This window comes from Biomphalaria glabrata, chromosome 10 (genome assembly GCF_947242115.1).
Source record: "Biomphalaria glabrata chromosome 10, xgBioGlab47.1, whole genome shotgun sequence".
NCBI lineage: Eukaryota > Metazoa > Mollusca > Gastropoda > Planorbidae > Biomphalaria > Biomphalaria glabrata.
The window spans coordinates 42,112,451-42,125,675 of record NC_074720.1 but is presented as its reverse complement, the minus strand read 5'-3'; the positions used below and the strand labels follow the sequence as shown (position 1 = coordinate 42,125,675).

The following is a 13,225-nucleotide window of genomic DNA, read 5'->3' as shown; positions in this document are numbered from 1 at the left end:
AAAAAAAAACAACTCAGCTTTTATTGTTTGATAACCAGATTTTTTTAATCGGTATTCTCATTAAAATATACTGTAGATGAATATGTTGATGTTAATAAATTAAAGAATGGTCAGAAGTAAATGCATAGTATCTAACAAAAGAAATAAATACAGATCATAAAAATAGTAATACTGCACCAGTTATTTTAAAAATAGTTGGGTTTTTTTGGGGCATGAAGGAACTACTAACAATTCTGACCAATTGGTCAGAAATCTCCTTCAGTTATAAAATGTCAGTATCACAAGCCATCATGCAGAAAAAAAATTTAAAGTATTTATAACGCCTTATTTATGATCATGTACAATGTTGTACTAAAATAACCATTAATTTACATCTTATTGTAAAGGTTAGATTTTGATGAAATGCAGGAATAAATATAACTATTATTTAGATTGGAATAGAGTCAACAGTAAATTACCTAAAAAACTATCACAGTCATATAAATTTCCCAAACTCTGACAGTTTCTGGGCATAAACATCAGGCTGTTTCTTTGGGTCAGCATTGCTTCCTTTCCCATTGGCTGTGATTAGGTCATCCTCAGTGGACATGCCAGAAAGCACAAGCATAGAACGGACTCCACAGTTCTTAGCAAACACAATATCTGTACTTATGCTATGGAAGAGAAGTTGTTTTTTAATGTCGTTTTTTTTTTTGGTAGAAGTTAAGGAGGAAACTCTGATAGTTCTGCATTAAAAGTTATAATATGAAACATTTTATCATTTTATTATATTTAATAAATTAAGCATTAAATTCTTTAGTTTTTAAACATGCCTACATCATTCCCCTCTATAGCTAACCAATCACATCACTTTGGCATCGTCAGAATAGGCCACGAAGGTTATGATCGCTTATTATCTACAGTGACAGCTAGGCCTATGCCTTAGAATTAGGCGATGATGGTCAATGGTGTAGTTTCACACACTTTTTTTTTAAATCAATAGACGACAACTGTCTAGATCTAGACTCTAAACTTAATCTCAAACCCCCTCCCCCAAAGTAAATAGGCTGAACTTAGACAATCTTGTCAGATATACACATGTAGGCCAAGCTTAGTCTAGTATGCAATCAACACTTCTGATGCCATATAGAGACCCAGTGAAATCTGACTGTTTTGGATGTGCAGAAGAATTACGTCAGAAAAACATCAATTACTAAGTTATTATTGAAAATAAAATAAAAAAAATAATATTCATTATCTGTAACTTAAAACGCTTATTGTATCAAAAATGATCAAAACCATCAGAGTTTCTCTCTGAGACTTAAGAATTACTAGAGTATAGAAAAACGTTACAATATCAAAGTCAATCAAGGACATTGACCTACCTGTCCCCAGTCATTAAACATCTCGAGGGGTCAATGTTCCGAACTTTCTTCAGCAGATCAAACATGTTCGTTTCAGGTTTGCCCATTAATATCGGCCGTCTGTTGGCGGCTAATGCAACTGGTAGGACCATACAACCAGTCCCTGAGTCGAGAGAAGGGGAAATAATTACAGTCTTCTCAAACATGATTCTCAATGTTAATAAAAAATGTTTTGTGTGTCGTCCTGTCTGAAGAGGGGACAAAGCCTCTCCAGTTACATGTATTAGTTTACAAATTAAAATCTCTATGAGTAGGACTAGATAAACAAACACCAAGAGAGAAGGGGAAATAATTACAGCCTTCTCAAACATGATTCTCAATGTTAATAAAAAATGTTTTGTGTGTCGTCCTGTCTGAAGAGGGGACAAAGCCTCTCCAGTTACAGGTATTAGTTTACAAATTAAAATCTCTATGAGTAGGCCTAGATAAACAAACACCAAGAGAAAAGGGGAAACAATTACAGCCTTCTCAAACATGGTCTGAAAAAAGCCTTAAGTAAAGATACTTTATTTTACTGTGGCTGTACGACCACGCAATTAGACTTTAGACACTACCAACTTACCTGGTATGACTATATCTTTGTCTTTGGCAGGGAGTGACCTGTCTTCATTGGTGCCAATAAATATACAGTCTGGATTTCTCAAGTAACTGGCTGCTTTCATTATTTTCATGTAACTAATGTGTGGGTCAAACCCAACTACCACACATTTCACCTAGAAATGTAAAGTACAGTTTCGCTGTCATCATATGAAAATAAGTTTTCCACTTAAAAAGTAAAGAAAAGTTCCCCTTTGAGACCTTACGATGATGTAAAGGTCACCTGCTTTTGTGGCCCATGATTATCATAAGTGTCATGTGGCCAGCACAACAAACAACTGCCTTTACGTTTTTTCCCAACTAATGTCAGTTGCCCATTAGAGCTGGGTCATCTATTTTTGTGGCCCACGATTAACAAAGGTGTCATGTGGCCAGCACAAAAACCGACCGCCTTTACTTTTTTCCCAACTATTGTCAGGTACCCATTAGAGCTTTAGAGCTGGGTTATGTGTTTTTGTGGCCCACGATTAACAAAGGTGTCATGTGGTCAGTACAAAGACCGACCGCCTTTACTTTTTTCCCCACTACTGTCAGGTAGCCATTAGAGTTAGGTGGAAAGAGAAGCACCCTAAGGGTCACGAAATTAAAAATTCCACTCTTCCCCACAATTCAAACCCGGCACCACTCAGTTCAGAAGCCAAGCAAGCACTTGACCACTCAGCCACCACACCACTGTTAAGTTTTCCACTTCTAGATGTTCAAATATGGTTATAAATACATTTCAGCCTAAAGGTAAAGGATAAACAAATTGAAAATGAATGATCCAGATGTTTCTCTGCTCTTTCAAAAAAAATGATTTTAAAAAACTTTTAGTTTGCAAGCAATCAGTCAGTTTAAACAGTGACACCATGCTTTCTTCTATTAAAATTGAACACAACTTCTAGAATATTATTCATTACTGCAACATCATTTTTTTGTAAAGTTTGTTTTTTTAAGAGTGTTTATGATGAACAATTGTGTAGTCTTGGGTAATTTATTAGACATTTCTAGAACTCTTGAAGTGTCACAAACTTAAAGTTTGTCAGATTCAAATATTTACCATTAAATATATTTGAAGATAAAATGAAAAGAAATGTTACCTCTGAATCTAAAACAGTATTTTTAAACCACTCCTCATAGCTAGCTCCATTCAAGAGATCTGGCTATGTGGTAAACAAAATAACAAGAGAAAAACAAGAAATAAAACAAAGCGAACAATTAATGTATCTAAATAGAAACAAATCAAAGTAGATTCAAATATAAAAAGTAAGGCCAACAACAAATAAAAGAATCAAAAATGTTTGGCCAAATGTAAATAATAACAAATTAACTTATAAAATGGAGTGTTAGGATTAAAATTGCAATGTATTATGAAAACAAACTGTGATTTCTTTTTTGAAATTTGCTTCAGTTTCATCCTAAAAATATATTTTGTCTTATGACAGGATTCAGTTTACAAATATTAAATTGGTAACATCCATTTACGATTAAAATCATTAATCCATTCCAATTCAAAATAACTTCCCCCACAAATCTCAACTGATACCTCAGGATCCAACCTCATAGCAAACCATTCTTTGAGATTTCCTTCCAAAGGGTCAGGCTTGAAGATAGAATACAAGTTTAGTAGAATTATCAACAAAATGATTGTACAGTAACAAATTGTTTACTTGTCTCCTTACTGTGCATGTAGTATGGACCCCATTCACTGATGCCTGCATAGCATGGAATTTAATAGCAAAGAGGAATTCAAACTGGACTTCAGTATGTGTTGACACTGATATATATGTTTGTGAAAGCCAGTATGTAGAAATGGTGGAGAGCTTTATGTGGATCATGTAAGCACGTGACCCTGGTTGTGACTGGATCCAGAAAACTCTGACAGGGTCATTTTCAAATAAAGCTGCAGGGGCGTCATCCCGTTGCTAGTTGCTGCTAGTGTAACAGAATGGATGACCACTGCATCCCTAAATGACTCCTGTACGGCCAATTAAGGGGACGAAAGCGCTCAAAAGGTGGACAAAGAAAACGCTCTAGGGACACAGTCAAAGCTTCAGCATTGACCCAGCCACATGGGAGACAGAAGCACACGATAGATCACCATGGCGTCACGCTGTGAAAATTGGCGCACAAATTGCTGAGGAAAAGAGAACAACGCTGGCAGAAGAAAAGCATCAGAGAAAAAAAGCAAGGCAAAGGACACTAACTCCAGCTGGAATAACCTGCCCAGTGTGCAGCTAAACATTTCGGGACCACACAGGTCTCACCAGCCACATGAAGAGGCACAAAACCCCAGTGCAAAGCCCGCAGCACCCTGGATGACAGAAGTGGTCAACATCTAATCATGATGGAAGAACTATATATATAACTCATGTGTGTTCTTAACCTCAGGACTCCCTCCATTTTCCCACCACTCTTAATACATTCTGACTTCGACAGTTTGTTACAGCTCACAATACCCTTACATATTCGAGCATTACTTGAAACTTGCAATAGTATATTGTTTTTTTGTAGTAAGGGTAGATAACTCAAGGTAGTAAGGGTAGATAACTCAAGTTCAAGAAATCCATAGAGAAGTTATGTCATGTTTCATGACTACTTCACGCATACTGCTCCAGATTCCATTTATGGTAAAAGAGCATCTGAGAGCGGTTTTACAAAGAATTCCAAAATTGGGAAGAAAGATTTTGTTAACAGACCAGAAGAGTTTTAGTGTGTTTTGAAGTATCATTATGTTTACAGTAGCCTTCAGACCTGCGTTATGGTAGATGTAATAGACCAAAACTAAAAGGTCTAGGAACAGAAATTTCATTTTTAGATTTTACTCTAATGACTACTTGAAACCGAGTCTGAAACCCTCTACGAACTGAAGACAACAAAAAGTTTACCAAATTACAAATTGTTTCCAAAAATGTTTATTGTCTGTGACAACATGTCATAACTAGATTGACATAGAAATGCATAGGATGTAATTATGTGTCTTTAATATATCATCATAATCATCATCATCACTCAAGTTTCTTATGGAACATAGGGCCTCGACAAAAAGATGCCACTCTCCACGGTCTCTTGCTAGTTTTTTTATGGTTTCCCAGCTCTTGCCGGTCTTCTCTGCTTCTTCAAGTACACTGCGTCACCATGTTCTTTTTGGTCTTCCTCTGCGTCTCATTCCCTGGGGGTTCCACTCTAAGGCCTGCCTAGCTCTGTTGCTGGTATCTTTTCTAAGGGTGTGACCAATCCATCTCCACTTCCTCTCTAAGTTCTGCACTTCTATATTTTTCTGTCCACTCATCTCCCACAGTTTAGTGTTTTCTACTTTGTCATACCAGTGTATTTTTAGGATATTTCTCAGTCATCTGTTGATGAAGGTCAGTATTTTTTTTGTTGTGGCTTCAGTTGTTCTCCATGTTTCAGAACCATACAGTAGGACAGCCTTGACATTAGAGTTAAACATTCTTAGATTCCTAGTCTTAATATATATAAGATAAGATAAAAAGAATTTTTTGTTTAATGACCAAATATTTCAGTGGTCCAGTGAATGGTGTTCCACCACATAATTACACAGAAAACAATAACAACAGAAGAACTTACCCCAGGACCAAAATATTGAATGCCTGCATCCTTCAATTCAGTGCCCATGGACTCATCCTTTCCCACGAGATAAACTTTGTTTTTGAAGCCAATGTTTTTCAAGTACTGAGCTGCAGCATAAGCAGTGCACACAATATCATCCTATTCACAAAGACATTTCTTTAAAACTTAATGAATAATAATATAATATTAAAGAATACACATTTTAAAAAATCAATTTGTTTTACATATTTCTGACATTCTTTCAGATTCAAAGATTATTTCATCCTATCCCAAATGTTTCTCAGGATGGTGGCAAGCAGGGTTTAAACCAGGGTTCATAACACATGACCAGGCAGCTTTCCACAGCTACCACACATCTCACCATTCTTGTCATATTTGTAGGAATGATGCTCTGGGTTCCCAGTCATTTCATCCCCTGGTCATTTCTATAATCCAGTGTTTCCTAAAGTGGGGTATGCGTACCCCAGGGGTACGGGAATACTAATGTGGGGGTATGCGTTTCACCTCATAAACTTAATAAATACCCATTTATAATGTTCTGTTAATAAATTAAAATAATTTAAAATTAGTTTTAATTCGAATTCTTTAATATTATTTTATTTCATATTTATACAAACTCATATCACAAAGATCTGGTAATGAATAGGGACACTTTGTAAGGTCAAAAAGATTACATTTTATTATACTATTCCTTGCAAAATCTAGAAATGTAATAATTGATCCCACCTATTGAATACTTAATTGCAAAAGATTTATAGTTTTTGATGTACCAAATGGCATTAGAGAATTACTTTAAATTCTGTTATGTGAAGACTTTTGTTACACGTAGAAATATGTTTTATTTGTGAGGTTTAAAAAGGTTTAAGATCATCATATGTTTAAACTCTCTGGTATCTGAAATACATCTTGTCTTTTCCAACTTCATATTTATGAGAAGTTGCTTTTTCAACATTTGTTAACATTAAGTCGAAAAGAAAAGAAAAGGAACAGACTATAAGACATGAAACAGCATCTCAGATTAAAATTAACAACCAGGGAACCAAATTATATGATCTGTCATCTCAGCACATAGATGTAATTACATAGAAAAAGGGGGGGGGGGGAGCAGTACGCATTGTTACAAAAATTATAAAAGGGGTACACATAGGTCAAAAGTTTAGGAAACACAGTTCTGACCCGACAAATTAATAATTGCAAAAAGTACGAAAGCATAGTGTGCTATACAAAATTTTAACTTAAATGTTAAAACAGGGATTCACACAAAGCTTAGATAGGCTATTATAAGTGATATGAATCAGCTTCAGAGGATGGCTGAAGTAAGCGTTTATTGGAATAATAAAACATTAACTCAAGATTAAAAAAAAAGGCATTGACAAATATAAAGATAAAGATGGCAGTCAGAAGATAAGTTATCAACAGCATGATCATAAGTGTTCTAATCGCTTTTTATCTCTCAAAAGATTTTCCCTACTTCCACCACACCTTGGCCTTTGATCATTACATCATGCGGCAAGGGTAGTATAATATTGACATCCCTACATCAAATAGAAGCAAATATAAGTAAGCACACATCCAGATTTACTATAGATCTACTTATTTACATTCAATTTCTCAACAAGAATGAAGAGGTGGGGGGGGGGGGGGGGCCCACTATAAAAACATGTGAATATTATCAAATAGTGGTTAACATATTTATACATTAGATGGTCAAAGCCTTAACAGCACAATTACATAATGACTAAGAAAAATATTTAATTGGGGGTGAAATGACTGGGGATGAAGTGACCAAAGATGAAATTAGTCACTGATGCTCAAAATTGGAGCCAGTGAAATCTGCCCATGTGGAGTATCACCAGAGAATGCCGACCACGTCCTCCAAAACTGCGCTTTACCAAGAGGCCCTTATAAGACATTGGCCCCAAATCACCCCAATAGAAAGAAAACTATATGGAGAGCTCCTTGATTTGGAAACCACTGCGCAGTTCATCTCATGTATTGGTCAAGTCATCTGAACACTCCAACATAACAATGAGAACAAAGAAGAAGAAGAAAGAACTGATGTTCTGTGATGCTAGTCAACATTACATTCACAGAGAAGGTATATATTAAAGGTTTTACTACAGCTCATTGCGATTACATTATAATAGTGGGGGAGGAATATTGTAAGACCCTTGTAAAGAGTTTGTATGCAGTCTGGGCTGTCATTGTGATGGTCCCAGGACTCAACCCTACCATCCCCTACAGGAGGCTCAGGTTAGAAGATTGTTGTAACTCCAGTAATAGACTGGTAGGGTTAATGTGTATGTGTGACCTACTGACACACGTGACTCAGACGAATCACACAGGACAACAGCTGTTGAACAAGGGACAGTATTGCTAGTGCACGCAAATATGACCTGTGTTATGGTTATGTGTTCAAAAGCCTTGACGGACGAGAAAGTGTGTAAGAAAAGACAGTTGTGTCCAGGACAGAAGGGCAGTAAGGACGGTGTGGGGTACAAAGTGAGTCCTTGAAAATGTAGCGGTACAAGTACAGAAGTGGACAGAGAGACTAGTAGGCAGTTCTGTTAAGTACAAGGAAGCATTTGAAGTTAGTGTGGCCAAGTGTGTTATATTGCTTGTTGATGTATTTATCATTAAACTGCTTCCTTGTTATTTGAAACTCTTGCTGTCAAGTTCTTGTGTTGTGTTAAGCAGTGTTAACAGAAGACCTGATTGAGAAGACCATAACAATATAATAATCTTTAACCATCTAAACCTGAAGGTCACAAAAACTAGAGAACTTATAATAGATTTCAGAAAGAACAAACAAATGATACACAAACTGCAGATAAGCGCTATATGGATACAGCAAGTGAAGTCATATAAATATCTAGGCATCATTTTTGATAACATGAAAAGGATCAAGATGTCTGTCTGTCTCAATGAACTCTTTACATTGTAAGGTTCTATTTATGTGAATGTTTCTGTTGTGTTGTTTTTATTTGATTAAAAAGTCCTTGCAGTCACAACAAATTTCCATAAGCAATAAAGCAGTCTTAATCTTAGATTCTAAATTCTCATGGGGTCGCGCTGTGAAAACTGGTGTACAAATTTCGGCGAACAAAAAAACAGCACTGGCAGAAGAAAAGGGTCAGAGAAAAAAGCAAGGTCAATAACACTAGCTCTAGCTGGAATAACCTGCCCAGTGTGCAGCCAAACATTCCAGGCTCACATAGATCTCACCAGCCACGAGAAGAAGACATCTAATTTTTTAAATTTAAGGTAATAAGAAGTATTCAATAAACCCATTGGTTCAAAGATAATAATAAAATAATTATCTGATCTTATATATAAAAAAAAGAGACTGAATATAATGACACGCTTTAATATAATAGTAATATGGCTGTCAGAAATAATAATATAATAGTAATATGAATGTCAGAAATACTAATATAATAGTAATATGTATGATTTGAGAAATATCAACATAATTAACGATCTATTGTCCTTCGAAAAAGCTGAGAATTCACTCTATCTCTTACCAATTCAGCAGGAAAACCACATTCTTTACACTTCTCTAGATAGTCCTGACGAGACTTGGAGCTGTTGTTAGTTACATAGTAAACCTTTTTACCCTAAAAAAAATTAAAATCAGGATATAAATAAGGGATTTATAAAAAGTAAAGTTCCCCTTTCAGACCTTGCAGTTGGTCTACAGGGCAGATGATGTAAGGGTCATCTGTTTCTTTAGTCTATGGTTAACAAGGGTGACATATGGCCAGCACAACGACCCACTGCCTTTACTTTTCCCCAACTAATGTCATATACCCATTAGAACTGGGTGGAGGGGCCCAAAGATCCCAACATTAAAATCCCAGTCTTCACCAGGAATCGAACCCAGGACCCGTGGTCCAAAAGCCCAGCGATTTACCACTCGGCCACTGCACCTCCATAAGGGATACATAATAATGTAAATAAAAAAATTAAAAAATTACTATCCAAGGAATTTAGGACAAAATGAATTTAAAATGCTGGAAATAAAGTAAAGTGTTGACCTTTATTTTTAATCGAAAACTGGCTTCTAGTTTTTTAAATATACATCTGAAGTAATCTGTCCTGACACTAAGACAACAGAAATGGCAATTACAACAAGGTGTGTTAAAAAAAAATATCATTGTAAATATCATCAAGGCTACATACCAAACTTTTCAACTTTTTAATTGTTTCTACACTTCCTTCTATGACTCCATTGCCATCCCACAATACACCTATAAAACAGATGTGTAAAAAACAGAATGAAAAGCTTATATTCTGTTTCTTGCCAGATTCATCAAAAATCTTTATGGTGTTAATTACTTAATCAAAGACATTCTACTAATAAGATAAAAGTGATATAAAATTTTAATTCTACTGTGCAATAAAAAAAAAAAAAAAAAAAAAAACTCAGGCTTAAATAATTTTTTTTTGTTACAGAAAAACTATTGAGGAATTAAAAATAATAATTTGAATGTTTATTTCTATGGAACAAAGTGTTATAAGTTGAACAAATAGCCTTTAAGATATGAATCAGATACTGCATCCACTATATATATCTCTAAGTAGGCAACATTTAAGTTTGTGAAGTGGTGAAGCACAGTGAGAATGATTTCATGAATGTATACAGGCAAAATCAGCAGAAGTAATATCACAAATACAAAAACAAGAGCGAATTATTTATAGACTTATTCTACTTTTTTTTTTAATTAACCATTGATATACTTTTCAATTCCTACTATTAGCTTGGAGGCACAGTGACTGAGAAGGGGGTTTCAGGTTCAAATCCTGGTGAAGACGGGGATTTATAATTTCAGGATCTTTGAGTGCCTCTGACATTAGTTGGGGAAAAGAAAAGGCAGTTGGTCATTGTGCTGGCCAAAATGAAACCCTCATTAACTGTAGGCCACAGAAATAGATGGCCTTTGCATCATCTGCCCTATAGATTACAAGGTCTGAAAGGGGAACTCTGGTTTAACTTACAAGCTCTTCATGGGTAGGTGAGAGGTGGATGGAAGAAATAAGTTGGACAAAAGTCTGAACATTTCTGAAACTGGCACTAAAGGTTAAGAGAGCATCAATCTAATAAACCAAATGTTGTGCATTCTATCCATATACTGGCTTAAATTTCCTTTTCAATGACGATCCTATCCAAATGAATTCCATCCAATTGTAATTGAACATGACATGAAACAATAGTTTCTAATACAAGTTGTTCATAAAATGATGCAATAGTTTCTAATACAAGTTGTTCATAAAATGATGCAATAGTTTCTAATACAAGTTGTTCATAAAATGATGCAATAGTTTCTAATACAAGTTGTTCATAAAAGGATGCAATAGTTTCTAATTGAAGTTGTTCATAAAATGATGCAATAGTTTCTAATACAAGTTGTTCATGAAATGATTCAATAGTTTCTAATACAAATTTGTTCATGAAATGATTCAATAGTGGTAGAAATAATGAAAGAATTTAAAAGGAAATCTCAAGAGACAAATCAAACAAGGATACTAACACTTTACTATACTGTGATTACTATTTGGATAATTGTGAAGTCCATTGACTTGTAAATAAAATTAATCAAATAAATAGATCTAGATCTAGTGACACTCTAGTTTAATCATATTTAAAGAATCTAGATAGTAGATAGATCTAGATGATTTAGATCTAGATCTCTAATTTAATAATTATCTGTTAAATTAAAGTAAGTCTTTATAACTAATTATTAGCTAATAGAGATATAACTAATATAGATCTAAGTATTCTAAGTGGTTATAGAATCTAGTATCTAAATCTAGACTAGTTCTAGATAATTTATTCTTTCAATCTTGAATCTTTAACTTCAAACAATTCAATGAGGCTACCTACTTTATAAATAAAGTAAATTATAAAGTATAAAAATTAAAATGTATTCGATCTAGAATCTAGATCTATAACTATATATAATTAATATAGTTAATATAGATATATCTAGTCTTAAACTTATAAGAATATGTCATAGATCTAATTCTAGATCTACTCTAGATCTAATACCGGTAAATTGGCTACGGCGCCTACGGGTAAGACCGTACGCATACGACTAGATCGCTAATAAATCATGCCGGTGATCTATCGGCATCGGGTTAGAAAATGTAACTTACCATCACAATCAAAAAGAAAATAATCAACAGTTTCTAAAATTTCCTTGACTCTTGCTTCAGTAACAAGTTGTGATACTGACATTTTATATGATTAAGTGTTACTACTTTATAAGCCTACGTTCAGTTATGTTATGCTATCTGTTTTATATCCTAGACAAATTCCTAGATCTGGATCTAAGAGGTTATGGGAGTGCTACAAAACGGAAAATAAACAATTCTTCTTGACATCGGAAGTAATTTATGAAGATGATTAAAATCTAGATTTCGCACTTTAACTTTGGTATCCAATTTATTATTACTATTAATTATAATTACATCTTATCTTCTTATCTATAATGATAAAGCTATTTAAATTCGGTTTCAACAAATTCAGCATTATCAGATAAAATAAACCTATTTTAATGATACAACTTTTGACATTAAAACTGAAAAAATGAAACTACAACAGCTACAATTAAACTTCGTCGGTTCCATGGTGTAATGGTTAGCACTCTGGACTTTGAATCCAGCGATCCGAGTTCAAATCTCGGTGGAACCTATTCGACTTTTTTGTATAAAGGTCTTTTCGACATGGGAATCAGCTTCAGACATTGGGAAATGGCAGAGTCGGCTTTAGGTGGTGGAGAGTGGGACACCCGCCCCGCAATAAAGAATCTTTTGTCACCTTCAGCAGTACTGGATTCGCCTATGTTCCTATTGCTAAGGGCCATCCAAATTTGTCCGAATGATCATTTGTCACATACATCTAATATATTACCAATATTTTGTAACGTAAATATCGGTAATTTAAACATGATTTCATTATTCCCCAAGAACTTCCACTTCGTCACTAACTACATTCAACCTTTTTTTTAATTCAGTATATTTTTTACACAACGCAAAGGACAAAAAAAAAAACACTAAAGACTTCTGAGGGCGCAGTCGTAATAATTGAATGTTCCACAATATCTGCTTCACTGGAGCCAAAAGTTTTGATTTATATTGTAGGCCCTAAAGCGAATAATGTGATGTCCAACTGTCTTTTTTCCAGAAAAAAAAAATGGTTACATTAACATTGATATGCTCAAACAGAGGACTAATTTTTTTTTTTTTTTTTTTTTTTTTTTTTTTTTTCTTCAGCCACAGTTTGAGAGACTTTTTTTTAAAAACTCTTACATTTAGTATTTACAGTATGATTACTTGGTGATTAGATTGTTGAATTATTTCGGATAATTGTTTTATAATCATTATTGAAGCAGTTGCATTACATATTCAGGTATGGGCAATTTATACAAGTATGTAGGGCTAGCTACCCTCCCCTGTAGACAGTACAACATATGCGGCCGCAGTGTGCCCCGCACTTTTTAAGGCCCCGCGCTAATTCTATGTGTACATATTAAACCATTACAACTGAATCTCCTGAAATTGCAAAGTATTAAAAAAAGGCCTGGAAGAAATCTCATATTAAAATGTCATGAAAACTCACACTTTTCGTTTTGGGGTGTCATTCAATGCGG

At 34.6% G+C, this 13,225-nt stretch overlaps 1 protein-coding gene and 1 non-coding gene across 3 annotated transcripts; one reads left to right on the top strand and one right to left on the bottom strand.

The window, feature by feature from the left end:
• Positions 1–11,958, bottom strand: LOC106050778 (glycerol-3-phosphate phosphatase-like). Of its 2 annotated transcripts, none has more exons than XM_013205819.2 (8): positions 11,730–11,958; positions 9,756–9,823; positions 9,098–9,190; positions 5,571–5,711; positions 3,526–3,582; positions 1,966–2,116; positions 1,365–1,506; positions 1–653 (listed from the first exon to the last, which is right to left on the bottom strand). In XM_013205819.2, the coding sequence occupies exons 1-8, from the start codon at positions 11,809–11,811 to the stop codon at positions 476–478; spliced, it is 912 nt and encodes a 303-aa protein (XP_013061273.2). In that variant the 5' UTR covers positions 11,812–11,958; the 3' UTR covers positions 1–475. The 2 variants fall into 2 exon arrangements, with proteins under 2 accessions (XP_013061273.2, XP_013061272.2); XM_013205818.2 differs by lacking the exon at positions 3,526–3,582 and adding an exon at positions 3,080–3,142 and having other exon boundaries at positions 11,730–11,956.
• Positions 11,959–12,195: 237 nt separating this feature from the next.
• On the top strand, positions 12,196–12,267 carry Trnaq-uug (transfer RNA glutamine (anticodon UUG)). The gene has a single exon. It is a non-coding gene; the product is annotated as a tRNA-Gln (tRNA).
• The last annotated feature ends 958 nt before the right edge of the window (positions 12,268–13,225 follow it).